General features: G+C 39.3%; 1 protein-coding gene across 1 annotated transcript in view; it reads left to right on the forward strand.

Moving 5' to 3' along the window:
- Positions 1-19016, forward strand: part of PDGFC (platelet derived growth factor C) — a gene marked incomplete at both ends in the record, with an annotated part of 209616 nt that overhangs the window by 117370 nt on the left and 73230 nt on the right. The window contains one exon of the mRNA XM_079709811.1: positions 2006-2201. Coding sequence (XP_079565937.1) covers positions 2006-2201 — 196 coding nt within the window. The remainder of the gene's footprint in view (positions 1-2005; positions 2202-19016) is intronic.

Here is a 19016-nt window from a genome sequence, read left to right on the forward strand (position 1 = left end):
AGGTCTCTTGAGGTTTCAGGATAAAACCCCCTCTTTCTTGGTACCTCTCAGCCACCCACATCCTGAGCACACAACCTGCTCCCCTTCCAAGGCCACCACACAGAATTCTCCCCATTGAGTCTCTTTCACACTTGGAATTTCTAAGATCAAGAAGGGCCAGCTTCTGTTAAGTGTTCACCCTATTAGGTTAGGCTTCTCCTATAATCTAACTTTTGATTAACTCAGAGTTAACTGACCTGATCATGGGAGTAATACCCCATCCTTGTCATAGCTTCCACCCACTCAAGGCAGGGACTCCTGACGCATGAGGGACATTGGGGGTAGCCTCAGAGTCTTCCTTCCAGAGCGGGAAGCAAGGTCATTGGTGTAAACTCATGGAGAGAGCACGTGGAGTTGAAATACTTAGCAGGCAAACTTGGCACGAAGTAGTCCATTGGTCAAAAAGGAATTCACAGATCCACACTACTGTCGATAAAACAGATAACCAACAAGGACCCACTGTAGAGCACAGGGAACTGTACTCAGTGTCTTGTAATGACCTATAATGGAAAAGAATCTGAAAAAAATAGATACATATGTATGTATCACTGAATCACTTTTCTGTACACCTGAAGCTAACACAATACTGTAAATCAATTATGTTTCAATTAAAAAAAGGGAAGTAGGGTACAGGAGTGAAAGAATTGAAGAGGAAAAGGCAGAAAACCATAATAGAAAGAAAAAAAAGAGAGAAGAAAAATGTAGTTTAGTATAAAATGTCAGTGATTTAATAGGCCTTAGACAACTATATTGCACAGTTTGATGGGATGTACCTAAAAGGAGTCAATAAAATGAGAATTTTTTTCATATTTCTGAAAGTAACTATGCATATATTGAGATTGGACGTTGGGAAATGGGCAAATAAAAGAAAAATCGTGCTTATAAAGTAATGATATTCTTCTCTCTGTGTAATACTGCAAATACAAAGTTCAGTCTTATGAAGCAAATCTCTAAATCATGAAAACGAATGAGGTATTGGTACAGTGTAATATTGTTGTCCTGATGTTATGAGTATATCAAAGTTGAACAAAAAACGTGTCAGGTGTTATGCACATTACTTCATGTGTTCAAGGTGCAGTTTAGGGCTTTTAAATTATTTTAGAAATTGAATAAAAGAGTCTTTAAAAGTTTTTTTTTTTTTAAACTGGGATTTAGCAAACTTAATGGATTGGATTTTCATGGCCTGAAAAAGTGTAACTGTCTTACTTCTTAGATTTTCTTTGTGTAGGTAAACAGCTGCTCCTTTTCCAAATACCAATTATTTGTTTCCTCTCATTATGAACTCTCAGTTGGGTGGATATAAGAACACTTTTGTCTCTACACTACTGTGTGTAAAATAGATAAACAACTGGGACCTACTGTATAGCACAGGAAACTATATTCAATATCTTGTAATGACCTATAATGGAAAAGAATCTGAAAAAAAATCTATATATAAATGAATCATGTTGCTGTACACCTGAAACACTGTAAGTCAACTATGCTTCAATAAAAAAAAGAACACTTTTGTCTCAACAAATTTTCTGAATTTGCCCGTCCCCTCATCTCTCCCCCCAACAATCTAAGCAAAAGAAAAAGATATTAATAACAATGTATTTTGGCATTTCACCGTGTAAAATGTTGCCATGCCTAATAAACTTGGAAGCTATTTTATATTGTATTCTCCTCTTAGAAATTTAAAATTCATGTTAGCCTTTTAAAGTCACTGAGAAGTCCTGCAACATTTCTTATAATTTCATATCTTCATAGACTGCTGTTAGTTTCCTTACAACAAGAAATTGATACCACTGCTTTGACCTCATTTCATTTTTCGAGGTCATTTAAGGGTTGACATCATTTAGTAATTACAGTTCATGGGAAACTTTGGGCTTATATTGGTTACCTTTTTTCAGAAGTTATTTTGAAACCTATAATTTTTGAAATGTCTGTTCTAAGTGTGTGTCTATGCTTATGTTTTTACTTTCAGGAGTACAAGATCCCCAGCATGAGAGAATTATTACTGTTTCTACTAATGGAAGTATTCACAGCCCGAGGTTTCCTCATACTTATCCAAGAAATATGGTCTTGGTATGGAGATTAGTAGCAGTAGAGGAAAATGTATGGATACAGCTCACATTTGATGAGAGATTTGGGCTTGAAGACCCAGAAGATGACATATGCAAGTAAGTGATCATACTTGAAATTCCAACAGTGTAACAACTGTTACAGTCTTTCAAGTTGCTTCATTTTGAGGCTGTGATTTTAAATGGCATCTTTTGTTCTCTTATGTTTTTCTGATGATCCAAGAAATTTACAACCTTATTTAAGCTCTGTTTCTATCTACATCTGAAAGTAATTTGAGGTAATATATAGTAAAAAAAAAATTACATATAGAGTAAAACAATTTATAAAATAAGGAATAGAGAATAAAAAGCCAAGTAAAGGAATGTAGGTTGTGCCAGAGTTACCACTAGTTCCAAAACTTTTACCTTTGTGCTTCCTTATAGCCAAATCAATAAGATAAATAGTAAGCTATAAAAAGAAAGAGCAGTGTCCATGCATACATATTATCCATAGTATCCAGTATCCATAGCTACACAAATAGATACATACATACACCCAGAACTAAGAAATTTGGATATTTCATTACAAGGAAGAAATACAGTTCTGAAAGCAGAGTTAGACATTTAGGCTAACATTATAGTTGGCCAGGTAGAAATTTATCATAATTCTCCTAGAAGCTTTCATGAACCAAAGTCAGCTGGAGTATTTCAACCACGCAAAAGACCACCTACCGTATGTCATACAAATATTAGTCTTTAAATCCTATGTGAATATACTTGTCAAGGTTGGGTGGTCTCATGGAAGATTTTTCACTTCAATGGCATTTGTATATCATGAAAATATTTTACTTGAGCTTCTTTGTGGGGTTCTTTATTTTCCCTTTGATATACAAGTTAAAAGAGAATTTTCTCTTTGTGGTATATTACAGATAAATATTTCAATACAGATAAGATAAACTTTATACTTGCTGTCATCACAATTTGTATCTTTAACATTTATGTATAGTTACATTTTTTTTCCAAGTTCTTCTTTCTGTGGCTGTGTGTTTCGGGTTATTTTTTCCCTTCTATCTCTAATTTTAGGCTTTGAGAAGGATCAGTTATTCTAGCTATTTTTGGAGATGGTGTTATTCAACCCTTCATTTTATAGATAAGCAAACCAGCCCGACAAGTAAAGTAGCTGCCTTAGGTCTCATTCATGTTTTATAACTCAACACGTACTAAAATCCATTTTTCTAACCCTCGTAGAGATGGTTTTTCACCATGCTGTTCTACACCTCTTGCCTTCTTTTCATATGGAGGATTACATAATGTTGTAAAAACTGCAGAGGGTTTAAGGTTTGGCCCTCCTTGCAAAGTAGCAAGTTAACCTACCACAGTTTCATGGATGCTGATTGCAGACAGGAGGCTCCCGGGTCCGAGACAAAAGATCAGTGACAGCAGTGGCAGTGACAGGAGTTCTGTTCCAACAGGTCAGTGCCAGCAGGGCCACGTGACACCTGCACACCTGGCTGGACATGTGACGGGACAGGCAGCGTCCTGTGTGCATGCGTGTGTGCACGCGTGTGTGTGTGATGTATGTGATTAGTTAGATCACAGAAGACAAACCATCATCGAGAATGCCCACCGTAGCTTCTGTGGCTCAACTTCACTCACCATATGAGACTCGAGAAAAGTGACTCTTCCAATAGTTCTGAAAGCTCTTCTTTTTGTGCTTCCTTGATTTACCTTCCTATTATTCCTGCACATAAAATCATTGTCTTAAGTTTTTTCTGTTTTTCCTCGACCTCCCGATTTTCTCTGTAATTTTACCACATGTACACATCTCCCTGTGAACTAGCCTGTAAAAATTATGTTTTGCCTCTTTTGAAGTATATATCAGTGGGATAATACTACGTGCTTACTCCTGTGACTTGAGGCAGTATGATGTTTTTCGAGTTCATGTGGATGCAGAGAGCTTGGATCCATTGCTTTCTGTGACGGACCGTACTCCATTGTATAAATAGGCAACCTTTCTTGTCTTTTCCGCTTTGATGAATGTCTGGCTTATTTCCAACTCTCCTTGTCCAAAGTGCAAGAAAACTTTCTTTGAATCTATAGCTGAGAATGGTATTGCTGTCTTAAGAAATTAGTATTTTCAACTTCATGAGGTAGAGTTAAATTATTCTTAAAAGTGACCAATTTACAGTTCTACCAACAATATACAAAATTTTGATTTTCTGCATTCTCCCCAACCTTTTGATTTGGCATTCTTTTAATTCTGGGTATTAGGTTAAGGGTAGAATTGTACCTTAATGTTAATTCCTATTTGTTTCTTCTTATTAGCAGTGAGCTTGAAAATTTTCATATTGTTATTGGCTACTCAGATATCCTTTGCTGCGAAATGCCTGCTTATGTCTTTTGCCCAGTTTTTACTGGGATCTTTGGCTATTTAAACTTTGGTTTCCACATTTAAGTCCTTGATTCATCTGTAATTTATCTATCGATGTGAGGTTTTTCACTAGGGTATCCCATAGAGTCCTGACATCATTTATTGAATAGTCACACTTTCTTCCAATGATGCGCAAAGCCAGCTAACTTACAGGTCAGATTTTTGTATCTGATCTGGCCAGTTTCTCGGTTCTCTGTTCTGTTCCTTGGGTTTACTGTGCCCCCCTGTGTACCAAATTGACCCTGTCTCAATTACTGTAGCATTACAGAAGCTGTGTGGTAGGGAAGTCGCCTTGTTTTCCTCTCCTTTTCGAGCATCCTCACCATTTTACTTTTCAATATATGTTTTTAGAAATAGGTTACCAAGTTCCTTGAAAACTCCTGTTGTGATTTTTATTGAAATAGCATTGCATGTATAGATCGTTCTGAGAAGAATTGACATCCTTATTGTAATGACCTTCCTGTACTTCAGAACTTTATGTTTCTCCGATTATTTGGGTCTTCTTTATTGTCTGTACAATTTTAAACTATTCTTTATAAAGATGTGATGCATCATTATTTAGATTTCTTTCTATGGTCTCTTACTAAAATCCCTTTTTGAAAATTACATTTCTAATTGTATATTGCTAGTATATAGAAAGGCAATCAATTTTTTAGTATCGATCTTATATCTAGCAAACTCGCTAAGCTCTTTATTTTAATAATTGTTCTGGCAATTATTTTGGATTTGTGCAAAAAAAGATATGGTTCATGAAAAAGACTTCTTTCTTCCAATCAGTCCTTTTTACTCTTTTCTATTTCTTATTAAGTTGTGGATTGCATGAGGAGGTGTCTTTGACTTCCTGAATTTAGAGTTTGCTTCTTTAAAAAAAATAAAGTTGAAACTTTGGAATAACTTTAGATTTACAGAATGTTGCAAAGATGGTACAGTTTCCATATTCCCAGGTTCCTCCCATGCTATGTCTTCCATCACCACCACCTATTTGCGTAACTAAGACTCCAGCATTCATACAATGCCACTCACTGAACTACAGGCTTTACTCAGATGTCAGCAGTGCAGTCACTCCATGTGCTTTTTCTGGTTCAGCATCCTTTCCAGGATGAGCCTTGCATTTAGTCCTCAAGCCTCCTTAGTCTCCTCCCATCTGTGAGTTTCTCTTTTTGGTCTTTCATGGCCTTGACAGTTTTGAAGAGTAGTGGTCAGGTAATTTGTAGAAGAGGCCTCAGTTTAGGTTCTTCAGATGTTTCCTCATGATTACACTGAGGTTATTGGTTTGGGGAAGTGTTCCAAATAGGTGAGGGTACGTACTACCAACCACGATCATCACTGATGGTGTTAACAGTAATCACTCAGGTCAGGTGGGCTGCTCCTCTGCTGAGGAAATACTTTTCCCTTTCATATGCTATATTATTTGGAGGTACGTGACTAAGTCCAGTCCACGCTCTAGGAGATAGTGATTAAGTTACACCTCCTAGAGGGGGGAATATATACGTATATTATTGGGAATTCTTCAGTAAAGAAAATTTGTGCCTTTTCTTCCTTCCTTCCTTCTTTCTTTCCTTCCTTCCCTCCTTCCTTCATTCCTTCCCTCCTTCCTTCCTTCCTTTATTTCTTCAATCATTTGTATCAGTATAGACTCACGGAGATTTATTTTATGCCCTGTGTTATAACACAGTGCTATTGTTGTTTACTTTGTTGTTGAAATCGTTTCATCTTTGGCCACTGGAAGTACAAGGTTTGCTGTTAACACATCGATATTGAATATGATGATTGATGAAGATTTTCTTATAATATTTGAAGTATTTGGTTTTGGTTTTTTTTTTGTTTGTTTACATTTCTAAGAGGACTTTTTCCCCTTTGGGAGACATTTTTGTATTCATTTAATTTGGCTTTTAAAAATAAGTTACAGAGATAATGACACTTTATACCTCATTATGTATCACCTAAGAACTAGGATATTTCCTTTGTGTTTTGAAAACCAGTATCACCTGTAAGAAATGTAACATTAACATGAAACTATTATATATAGTTGATTTTCCAATGTTTCTCATGATCCCAATATGTTATCACTTCATTATTTGCTTTTTTTTCTTGTTATGTTTTGATTCTGTAATCAATCATTGATTGAAGTTGGTTATTGTAACTCTTTTCTTGCCTTTTCTTCGCTTTCATGACACTGATATTTGTGAACTATCCAGCCCGTTTGTTCTGTGGAATGTCTCTCAATTTCATTTCTGAGTGTGTCTTCATAATTAAGTCCTGCTGAAAGATGCTGGCCAGAATGTTCTCTACGCAATGACTAACTCATACTGCTCATTTTTTTTATTTATTTGAACATCTATTTATTTATTAATAAAATTTATTTATTTATATATTTATTTATGGCTGCATTGGGCCTTCGCAATTGCATGTAGGTGCTCCCCAGCTGCAGTGAACGGGGGGGCCACTCCCCACCTCAGCGCGAGGGTCCCTCACCGCAGTGGCCTCTCCCGCCGCAGGCCCAGCAGCTGTGGCCCATGGACTCTAGAGCACAGGCTCAGCAGTTGTGGCACATGGGCTCAGCAGTTGTGGCTCATGGGCTCTAGAGTGCATGCTCAGTAGTTGTGGCGCACAGGCTTAGCTGCTCCGCGGCATGTGGGATCTTCCTGGACCAGGGCTCAAACCCATATCTCCTGCATTAGCAGGCAGATTCTTAACCACTGTGCCACCAGGGAAGTCCCCTGCTCATTTATTGCATTTCCATGACACAAACTTGCTTTCTCAATCCAGTGTTCAATGCATCTTGCCAATTTTGATAATGTGGTATTTGTATTTTTGTCCGTTTGGGGATTTTTATAACATTGATTGTTTTCTTCTTTTAAGCCACACAGGTCATATAGAAGCATATTGTTCATTTTCTATGTTAAATGCATATGGTTTTTTAAATGCATTTTTTATTATAGATTTCTAAATTAGTTGTATTTTGGATAAAGAATATGGCCCGTTTGTCTGTGATTGTTCAAAATTTAATACTTGGCTTCACTTGTTTCAAGTTTTTTAAGTTTCCAGATGTGCTCTACTTCAGTTATGGGTGCAGCACTGCATGTATGTACATCATGGCAAGTTTTGTAGCTGTGCTGGTCACAACATCAGGATCTTCCCTGATTTTGTTTTCTTCCTGATGTAACAAGTCCTGAGAGATATGTGTCAAATACTCCTAATATAATATACACATATTTGTCAGTTTCATCTTGTAGGACTGTCCACTTTTGTTTTTATATGTTTTTAAATTGTCCCAGTTGGTGCAGGCAGGCTCAGGGACCTGATCTTGTTTAGTCTTTATTAATGTTTTGTTTTGACTTCAAAGTATATTGTGCCTAATATTGATATAGATGTGCCAGGTAATTGGGCTGGTTATTTGCCTGGCATTCTTTCCATTTTTTTACTTTGAGCTTTCCTGTGTCCTTAGGGGTGTGTGTGTGTGTGTGTGTGTGTGTGTGTGTGTGTGTGTGTGTTATCCCTTGTGAGAGAAACATGAGTAACATTAAAAAGAAAAATTCAGTTAAAAATCTTCATGTTATATATACTTAGGAACTTAATTTAGCACATTGGTTCTGATTATGCCTTTTTTTAGATTCAGTGCTACTATTTCTTTTTTCTTTTCTTTTTAAATTAATTAATTTACTTTTGGCTGCACTGGGTCTTCATTGCTGCACGCGGCCTTTCTCTCATTGCAGTGAGTGGGAGCTACTCTTCATTGTGGTGCATGGGCTTCTCATTGCCTTGGCTTCCCTTGTTGTGGAGCACGGGCTCTAGGCGTACGGGCTTCAGTAGCTGTGGCACATGGGCTCAGTAGTTGTGGCACGTGGACTCTATAACACAGGCTCGGTAGTTGTGGCTTGTGGGCTCTAGAGTGCAGGCTCAGTAACTGTGGTGCACGGGCTTAGTTGCTCCGCAGCATGTGGGATCTTCCCGGACCAGGGCTCGAACCCGTGTCCCCTGCATTGGCAGGCGGATTCTTAACCACTGCGCCACCAGGGAAGCCTGCTACTATTTCTTTTGTACATTCCATTTCTACTCATTTTTCTATCTCTTTCTTTCCATTTTTGCATGCATTCAGTTTGTCTTCTCATCCTATTTTTCTTTTCTACTAATTTAGGAAGTGTACATCAAGTTCTGTGTTTAAATGGCTACCTTAGAAATGTATACGGGACTCCATATAGAAAGCTCGTTCATGTTTACCCACCTTCTCCAAATAGAAAATTACCTGAGAACCTTTGAACTGCCCTGGAATGCTGAATCCCAGCTCTCAGCTCACCGAGCTGATAAGACAGAGCTGAGTTTATTGCTCACCATGGTGACAGGGATGGCCACCTTGGCAGCTCGAGCAGTGTCTGGGGAGGAAAGGCAAAACCAGACTTCGTTGAGGATTTGAAGTTTGGTTTAAAATGGATCTTCAGTCTGAGACTGGACTAAGGGTTGGGTACGAATTAGGACATGATAGTTCAGAACTCGTGGAAACAAGGCAGGGATTTTCAGGCATGGGTTCCGCAGTGCTAGACAGTAAACAGCTGATGCTTTGTTGAAGGAGTTAATGGTTCTTTGGAGGAAGTTCCAGTAATTAACAGTAAAGGTATTTGCCTGGGAAAATAATGAAGACAGTAAAATAGTCATGTTCTGTTACTATAACCACATAACTGGGTGGTTTCATCCTTCTTGTCCAAGCCGGCTTGGTTCTCACCACAGTTGCTCCCATTCCTGATAGGTGTGAGTTTCTGAGGATTTTAGTTTTGTATTCTTTACCTTCACAAGTGAAACATGTGTCGTTATTGTTTTGTATGATCGATGTTTCTTTAGCCGTCCCTACGGGCTTACTTTTGATGCTAACGATTTCTTCTTGCACTTCAGAATTTTGGGGGTAGGATCATTTTACTTCTTTCAGTATAGTCTTTAAAAGTCTCTTAAGTGAAAGCCTGTGGATAGTAAATACTCAGGTCTTATTTATTTGAACATTTCTCTAGTTCATCTTCATTCTTGGAAGTTGTTCAGACGGGATATAGGATTTTCAGTTGTGTGTTTATGTTTTTCTCAATTATGTGAAGACTCCATCCACTGTCTACGGCTGTTGAGAAGTTAGTCGTCCGGTTAATTGTTGACGTATCCCATCAAGGGGTACATTTCACGAGTGACGTGTGTGGGCCGCAGGGTAGAAAGGGAAGGATGGAGCTAGGATGCAGCCCCACGCAGCTCCTGGACCACCTGTGGCCCATTAACCGTCCATCCCCAGCCCGCCCTTGCACGTGGAGGCTCAGCAGATGCCCGCAGGGCCCAGAGCATAGTCACCTCACTGGAATATTGGTTCCTTTTCTTGTCTATCCTCCAGAGAATTCTCTTATTTTCCTGACAGTTCAGTATTGCATGAAAAACAAAGGTTTTCTTTTACTCGTTTATTCAGCAATTTTTGTTGTAACGTACCAAGAGGGGTTTCTCTGCCTAATTTTGTCCACCATGTGGCTGGAAGCTACACTGTTTCAAGCAAAACCAGGTTCCTTCTAACAAGACTTAGTGTTCTCAAGTTCAAGTTTAAAGTTGATTTTTAAAAATGGCCAGATGGACTCTTTTCCATGACAAGGCTGGGGAGCTTAAATACAGATGTGTCCCCGATAAAATGCATCTTCGGAATTTAAGCTGCCCCAGTGTCAATATTTTCTCAAGTCTGAAACATAGAAGAGTCCAGAAAATGTGATTCACTGTTTTAGGGGCATCTTCAAAAGAGGGCAGACTCGAGTGAGATGTCTGACTTTTACCCCCGTGGCCTTGCTGGCTTCTCAAATCATCTTTTATAAAGAAACAGACAGAGGGAGTTGTGTTTTTATGCTGTGAGGTTGACATTATTACAAAGAGCAAAACAAGTCAGAGGTGAGTTCGGTTTTCTTGCTTTTCCAGCCTGAGAAGATGTGCAGGCAATGTGGTGGAGGGTATTGGTGTGGGACAGGAATGGAAGGATGGGGTGTGTGTGTGTGTGTGTGTGTGTGTACACACATTTGTGTAAAAAGGGCCAAAATATGTCTTGTTTTTCAATGTTCTCTGTGCACGTGTGGCTCTTATGTGTGTGACATATGGTGTCCTTAAGAGGGCACTTTTTAATGGAAAAGTCTTCATTTTTTGTTTGTTTGTTTGTTTGCTCCTCTCTGACATAAATAAATTTACTTATTATATATTATATTTTACAAAGAGAAAGACCATAAATGACAGTGTGTGGAACAGAATGGGCTGTTCAGTAGTGCTTCTGTATAACTGAATCACTTTGCTGTGCAGCATAAATTAACACAACATTGTAAATCAACTCTACTTCAATTAAAAAAAAATAAAATAGTGCCTCTTTTTCACCGAAACAGCTGAGTTTCTTTTGGAGGAAATGCTGTCTTTGGTCCAGCGTGGAAATCATTGGATGATACAAATGCTAAATCTGCTAGGCGAAAGAAACACATTTTTTAATACTTGGAATTGAAGATGATGAAAATTGTTAGTTTTTCTTCCAAATGAAGAAAATCTTTTGGACATTGTCCTCCCTTCCTGCTGTTTATCGTAGAATTAACATGGCCTTGGTTTTTGCTCGTGTATTTACTGTAAGTCCAGTGGGCACTTGCTGAGCCCCATGGGGGTATGGGGAGACAGTGGTGAAGAGGAGTCATCTCTGCCCTCAAGTAACTCAGAGTCTGGTCAGAAGCAGACAAGTAAACAGACAATTAAAATAGAAAGGCCACAGGTCCCAGAAGACGGTAAGTAGAGAGTACAGTTATGACTGTAACTGATTGTGTTTAGATTGCTTTGTTGACCAATTTCTAATTCAGACTGTAACAGCGTATCTTACCAGCAACAGCCTATAAATAATTGTTATTAATTTATTGTGGAGACATGGGGTGCACAAATTAACCCTCCCACGCAGACCTCAGAAACTAAAATACTCATTTTCTGTGTTTCCCTCTAGTAGATGTAACTTTCAAGCCTAGGATAGATTTCTTATATCACTTTTACAACGAGAGTGCAAGCTCTAGGAGATAAAATTTTAAGGAAAAAGTTGTTTTGTGGAAAGGAATAAAGATATTTCTTAGTTTTATTGCCATACAACTGAAGAAAAGACAGTATTATTGAGCTGCTAATGACCTTGGAGACCCATAAGTTCATCCTAAGAATTTATTTTTCAAGCAAAATGTTTTCGTGAGCCCCTTAAAATAGTGAAGGGAAGGACAAGGCGGCATTAGACACTATTTGGCATAAGTGATCTTAAATTTTATCCCTGGAAGGTCCAAAGGCATCCCATGAAGCCCCAGCCTGAGTCTGAAGAACTGGGGCTCAGATCATGTAGCTGGATGTGGGCCTCTCACTCAGCATTCCAGTCCTGTTCAGGATGGCAAAAAAAGCTTAGGTGAGACAGAAAGCTCAGTGCCTTTTGAAGGTGCCCTGTGGGAGCCTTGCTGTGAGACCAGAGGAGTTGTGCCTGCTGTCACAGGTGACAGCATGGCCACTTGCTTGGCATCCACCTCCACCACTGGCAAGGGGTAGGGGGCCCAGGTGGGCTTGGGGCATTTATTATCCATCCCCGAGACCTTCCTGAAGGGCCTGTCTGTGCCAGGCATATGCAGGCTGGTTGCCTACACAGGTCACCGATGTTTTAGGGCAGAAGGGGAGGGAGCACAGGAGGAGGCCGTGAGGGCAAAGGTAGAGTCTCCTCCAGCACCTGTCACAACTGGGAAGTGATGAGTGATGATCCAGAAGGATGGAGACACAAATCGTGTTCCACCTCGAAGAATAGGTGAGACGTCAGTACTGACAAGCACCTATCAGGTATTCAGTAAGAGCTAGCTAACATAAAAAGATAGGTGGGTTAAAGGGGAAGAATGTGTGAACGATGATTTCCCCTGGAGCACGTGATACCCTCGAGGTGAGGCTGTCCCAGTGGGCAGGGTCCAACTGTGAACCCCCAGTGATGGATTTGGTCTCCCTTCTTCTGCTCTCAGAAGCTGAGGGTTTCCTTGCAGAAGGGAACATGGACCAGTCTATAGTTTACCAAGAAAATACTGCCAGAAGCCATGCAAAATGGATTGGAGAAGAATTTAAAGGTACATAGTTGAAGGAATTGTGTTATTTTCAGACACAAAACTCTTCCATTAGAGATTTTCTCAGACCTACCCTTGGCCAATTATTTTCTGCCTGATCTAATAACAGATAGCCTCTTCCTCTCTTCCATTCTCCTCCTTCCTTGTTAAAGCTCCGTGTGAGTGGAGGGGCCGGTGAGGGGCAGTGTGCCCATGCACGTGAGTGCAAAGAAGGACAGATACCATATGATGTCACTTATGTGTGGAATTCAAAACAAATGGTACAGATGACCTTATCTACAAAACAGAAACAGACTCACAGAGAACAGACGTATAGTTGCCGGGGGAAGCGGGGGAGGGATAAATTGGGAGATTGGGATTGACAGATACACACTGCTATATATAAAATAGATAACTAGTGAGCACAGGGAACTCTACTCAATACTCTGCAAGAACGTATATGGGAAGAGAATCTAAAAAAGAGTAGATAATATGTATATCTATAATTGACTCACTTCACTGTACATCTGAAACTAACACGACATTGTAAATCAATTGTATTCCAATAAAAATTTTTTTCAAAAAAGAAAGAACCTCTACAGTGGGATCAATGCTTTGGATTTCAAAGCTATGTTCCCCTTTGCCCCAGGGCACAAATTTGGGGAGGAAGAAAATGACCAATTTCAACATTGCCGACAAGAGAAATATTTATATTAAAGACAAACCAGGGAATTGCTTAGAATGTTAAATGGCCCCTCTGTTATAGAGAAGAGATGGCCTTCCTCACTTCTCCATGGGTTAAGCCAGGCCCCCGTGGGCCCTGAGAAGAACCACAATACAAACCAGTATTGCATAGAGTCTGGGGATACTACTGCAATTCTGCTACAGGTGTGCCAGGACAGAAGAGATGTCCCTAATAGGTAATGGCTTTGGTTGAAAGATAGTGGGATTCACGCAAGAAAGGGTAACTTTAAGATCCTTTTAGCTTCAAGTAACCAACTGAAAAAGGAAATATTTGGATCTGTCCCTGAACATTTCAAGGATGGGCTTCATCCGGGTTTTGAATGATGCCACCGACTCTGCCTCCTTCTCTGCTTCCATAGACTTGCTTTCTTGTGGTGGACTTCACTCTCAATGAATTTGTCTTCATAAAATTGCAGAGGAAACCAGGCAGGTGCCAAGATTTTAGCACTTGCCATCTTCGAAGGAGACAGGAACTCTTCCTGCAAAAATTTTTGGAAGAGTTTCTTTTTGTTTTGTAATTTCATTGAAGTATAGTTGGTTTACAATGTTGTGTTAGTTTCTGCTGTACAGCCAAATGACTCAGATATATATATATATATATATATATATATATATATATATATATATATATATATATATATATATATATATATATATTCTTTTCATGTTCTTTCCCATGATGGTTTATCACAGTGTATTGAATGTAGTTCCCTGTGCTCTACAGCAGGACCTTGTTGTTTATCCATCCTGTATGTATAATGGTTCGCATCTGCTAACCACAAACTCCCAATCCATCCCTCCCCCTTGGCAACCACACATCTGTTCAGAAGAGTTTTGATTGGCCAGCTTTGAGCCAAGTATCCATCCCTGGACCAGTTACTATAGGGGGAGCTAGGAGCAGCTGTTACCATGCTTGGCAATATTTGGGCTCCTTGCCCATCCTGAAGTTAAGTGACGGTTTGTATTGCTGGAGAAATCGTTCCTGAAAACAAAACTTTCCCTTTCCATCAGAAAGAGGAAGAGGTGCCAATGGGGCAGAGATAACCGTCTCCACTCTTGGTGTTAAGACCCAAAAGGACTTACGTGCAGCTTTCAGCTGTACACTCATTTCTTTCCCTTCCTCCACTTCTGGCCAGAATAAAGTTCTCTTTAGAGTGAAGGTTTTACCAGAGCCCTTTCCAGCCGCTCTTGAGTATAGTGAGCTTGATGGCATAATTTATAGCTTTGTTATCCTTTGACCTCTGTAGCAATTACTTTTGTAACTTAAAAAAAAAAAAATCATTCCCAAGAGGGCTTAAAATGAAGGGTAGGGACCTGACCAAGTCTGAGATCAAGGGACTGTGCCCTTGGCTAATGAGATGTTTTGGTTTTATGTTTTGAAATGTACAAAATCAACATTCCAGCAGAGAAAGAATGAATCCCGTAACTCCCAGAACCCGTGTCGGTCTCCCCGTGCTTGTCTGTCTCCAGCCCTGTCTGTACCTTTGTCCCCATCGTATCCCCCCTTTTACCCCCAACACCTCCCTCTCTTCTTGGCTTTCCTTCCCCCATCTTCCCCGTTTATTGCCCAGTTATCCCTTTACCGCGGTTACTCAGAAAGATTCTGACCGTTTGCACTCCATGAGGATTCGGGGCATATCTCAGTGCCCTTCTCTGTGCCAAGCCTTTACTTTCAGTTCCTGCCATGTCTTCCCTTGGGGTGATGATGCCACCTTCTGTTTGTCCAACTGGCACAGCGACTTACACTTGGACAACTTCTGCGACCAACGAAACGCCTGTATTACCAGCTAGCTAGCTAGTTATCCATCTATATAATTTTACCCCCAAAGAAAAACCAAGCAAGAGCAATACAGCACCAATCATTAAGAATAAAAGACTTCTACATATACAAGTCTTAAATATACTGCACAGGCCTTTCTTTTCTCAGCTTATTCAATATTTTATGTAGTTGTATCTCCAGTATTAAAGTATTAGTATCTTTTTGCTGTTTGAGCTTTCAAATGGCACACTTTCCTCAGTTCCCCTGGTCATGACTCTCGGGGAGCTAGGCTGTGCTCAGCTCTCCTTAGAGTACAGACTACTTTCTAAAGAAGCAGTCTTTAAATAGGCCACCTCCTTTGGCTTTCATAGAACAGGGAGATGCTGACTGAGGTTTTATTTCTAATTCACTCATGGAATTATTTCTAAGTATTCTTTGATTTCCCCTCTAAGGTTTTTGACAGAATGAATCAAAACACATAACTTTCACAAAAGGATTATTGTTTTGCTATGCAGTTAACAGAGGTTAAATTAAGGTATTTCACAAAACCCTCTGAAGTTAAGCTTAAAAGATGTCATTGCACCTAATTCACATGTGAAGGTAGAAGGTAGAAGTTAAGGACCCCCTTCCCAACTTCCTTGGCCATGTCGGTTGTGCTTACACCTCTGTTTTCAGTAGAAGGAATGATGTGAATATTATCTCCTGGACCATGAACATGATATGAATAGTACATGGATATGAACATTATGATGATATGAATAGTATTGGTTTGGCCAAAAGTTCTTTTGGCTTTTTTAAAAACCTAAACGAACTTTTTGGCCAACCCAATATATGGATATGAATATCATAATGATATGAATATTGTATGTATATGAATTTTATAATGATACAAATAATATAGGTATATGAATATTATGATATGAATAGTGTATGTATATGAATAGTATAATGATGTGAATAGTATATGTGTATGAATATTATAATGATGCGAATAGTATATGGGTATTATAATGATATGAATAGTGTATGAGTATTATAATGATACAAATAGTATAGGTATACAATATTATAATGATATGAATAGTGTATGTATATGGATAGCATAATGATGTGAATAGTATATGTATATGAATATTATAATGATACGAATAGTATATGTATATGAATATAAGGATATGAGTAGTATATGTATATGAATATTATAAGGATATGAATAGTATATGTATATGAATAGTATAAGGATACAAATAGTATATGGGTATTATAAGGATACAAATAGTATATCGGTATTATAATGATATGAATAGTATATGAATATTATAATGATACAAACAGTATAGGTATATGAACATTACAATGATATGAATAGTGTATGTATATGGATAGTATAATGATGTGAATAGTATATGTATATGAATAGTATAATGATACAAATAGTATATGGGTATTATAAAGATATGAATAGTATATGAATATTATGATACGAATAGTATATGTATATGATATAAGGGTACGAATAGTATATGTATATTATAAGGATGTGAATAGTATATGTATATGAATATTATAAAGATATGAATAGTATATGGGCATTATAATAATATGAATAGTATATGAATAGCATAATGATATGAATAGTATATTGGTATTATAATCTGAATATTATAAGGATATGAACAGTATATGTGTATGAATATTATCACCATGCAGGTGAGGCAGACTCGCTGTGAGCCCAGTGGACTGATTCTGTGCAGGCAGACCCAACTTTGATTAGTCACTGAAACTTACAAAAAGAACGGGGGAAAGGGAATTTTCTGTTGGTATATAGAGGATATCATAAAATCAAGGAGAAAGTTCTTCTACTGGATTACAATATTTAAAGGAAAATGCTGTGGAGAGGACCTCACTTTAACATTTCATTCAATGAAATCAAGGGAGCCTCACCCTCTAGAGGTAGGGTTTGTGGTAGTTGTGACTTGCCTTCAGATGAGATGCAATTGAATATTGGTGACGATGCATGTTGTATAAGCTGCCACCTGGCTTAAGAACAATTGGGGAGACCTGTGTGTTCATAGATGCCCACTCAGAGGAGGGCCGTGTGGAAGGAGTCCTGCCCCAGGGAGTAGACTCTGGGGACTTTGGCTCAGGGCACATGCAGTGTTAGTAATCTCAGGGAGATGCTTCTTCTTATGTAGATATAGAAAGATGCTCTTGCCCACAGTAATGTACACCTTCTTTAATTTCTGTCCATACAAACCGTCAGGTTACTGGTGCACAGAGCTGTATGTTCCTACCCTCTTTTTAAAATCCCACAGGAGGGCTTCCCTGGTGGTGCAGTGGTTGAGAACCTGCCTGCCAGTGCAGGGGACACGGGTGCGAGCCCTGGCTTGGGAAGATCCCACGTGCCGCAGAGCAGCTGGGCCTGTGAGCCACAATTACTGAGCCTGCGTGTCTGGAGCCTGTGCTCCACAACAAGAGAGGCCGTGATAGTGAGAGGCCCTCGCACCGCGATGAAGAGTGGCCCCCGCTTGCCGCAACTAGAGAAAGCCCTCACGCAGAAACGAAGACCCAGCGCAGCCATAAATAAATAAATAAATAAAATCCCACAGGAGACCGTGAGTAGAGTAGATTCTTCCACACGCATCCAGGTGAAATTCTGAATGCATCTTTCAGTACTCACAGTATTAGGGCTACTAGTTTGGTAAATGAAGAAATTCCATTTGTACTTTGCTCCAGGTACCATATTAATGACTTAGATTTTTTATTTTTTTTTTTATTTTTTTTATTTATTTATTTTTTTTTTTTGCAGTACGCGGGCCTCTCACTGTTGTGGCCTCTCCCATTGCGGAGCACAGGCTCCGGACGCGCAGGCCCAGCAGCCATGGCTCACGGGCCCAGCCGCTCCGCGGCATGTGGGATCTTCCCGGACCGGGGCACGAACCCGTGTCCCCTGCATCGGCGGGCGGACTCTCAACAACTGCGCCACCAGGGAAGCCCGACTTAGATTTTTTAGTAGGATGAATTGGCCACTTATGTACATGAGAGAATTATGATGAGAGTACTGTTATGTACATGGAAGAACAATGGCTTGGAATGCCTGGTGTGTTTCAGATTCAGCTCTGTCCTTTACTATTAGTTACACAGTTTTGGTTAAAAGACTGAGCCTGTTTTATCATTATATTCTTTAAGTAAGATAAAGTAAGGGGATTGAGTCCCAGATGAAGATTCAAGTCTCTTCCACCACTGAAAGATCTGTTTCCTTGGACTATCCACACACATTTGTTTTGCCTTTATATAGTAATGTTTTATAAAAGTTCTTTGAAAATATTAAAGTATAGGATAATATTATAACTTTTCTGTTCCTCTGGGAACAAAATCCCTTCATATTTCTTTTTTTAAATAAATTTATTTATTCATTTTATTCTTGGCTACGTTGGGTCTTCGTTGCTGCACGCGGGCTTTCTCTAGTTGCGGCGAGCGGGGGCTGCTCTTTCTTGCGGTGCGCGTGCTTCTCATTGTGGTGGCTTCTCATTGCAGAGCACAGGCCCTAGAACATGCAGGCTTCAGTAGTTGTGGCACGTGGACTCAGTAGTTGTGGCTCGTGGCCTCTAGAGCACAGACTCAGTAGTTGTGGCACATGGGCTTAGTTGCTCCACGGCATGTGGGATCCTCCTGGACCAGGGCTCGAACCCGTGTCCCCTGCACTGGCAGGCGGATTCTGAACCACTGCACCACCAGGGAAGCCCCACTTCATATTTCTTAAACTGTAGTTTTATATATGAACCTTTGCATTAATATTGATTTTTTTTAAATATACTTGATTTATATACACATATATATTCTTTTATAAATATATATAAAATATATATATTCTTTTTCATTATGGCTTATCACAAGATATTGAATATAGTTCCCTGTGCTGT

Source organism: Hyperoodon ampullatus, assembly GCF_949752795.1.
Source record: "Hyperoodon ampullatus genome assembly, chromosome: 1".
NCBI classification, from domain to species: Eukaryota; Metazoa; Chordata; class Mammalia; order Artiodactyla; family Ziphiidae; genus Hyperoodon; species Hyperoodon ampullatus.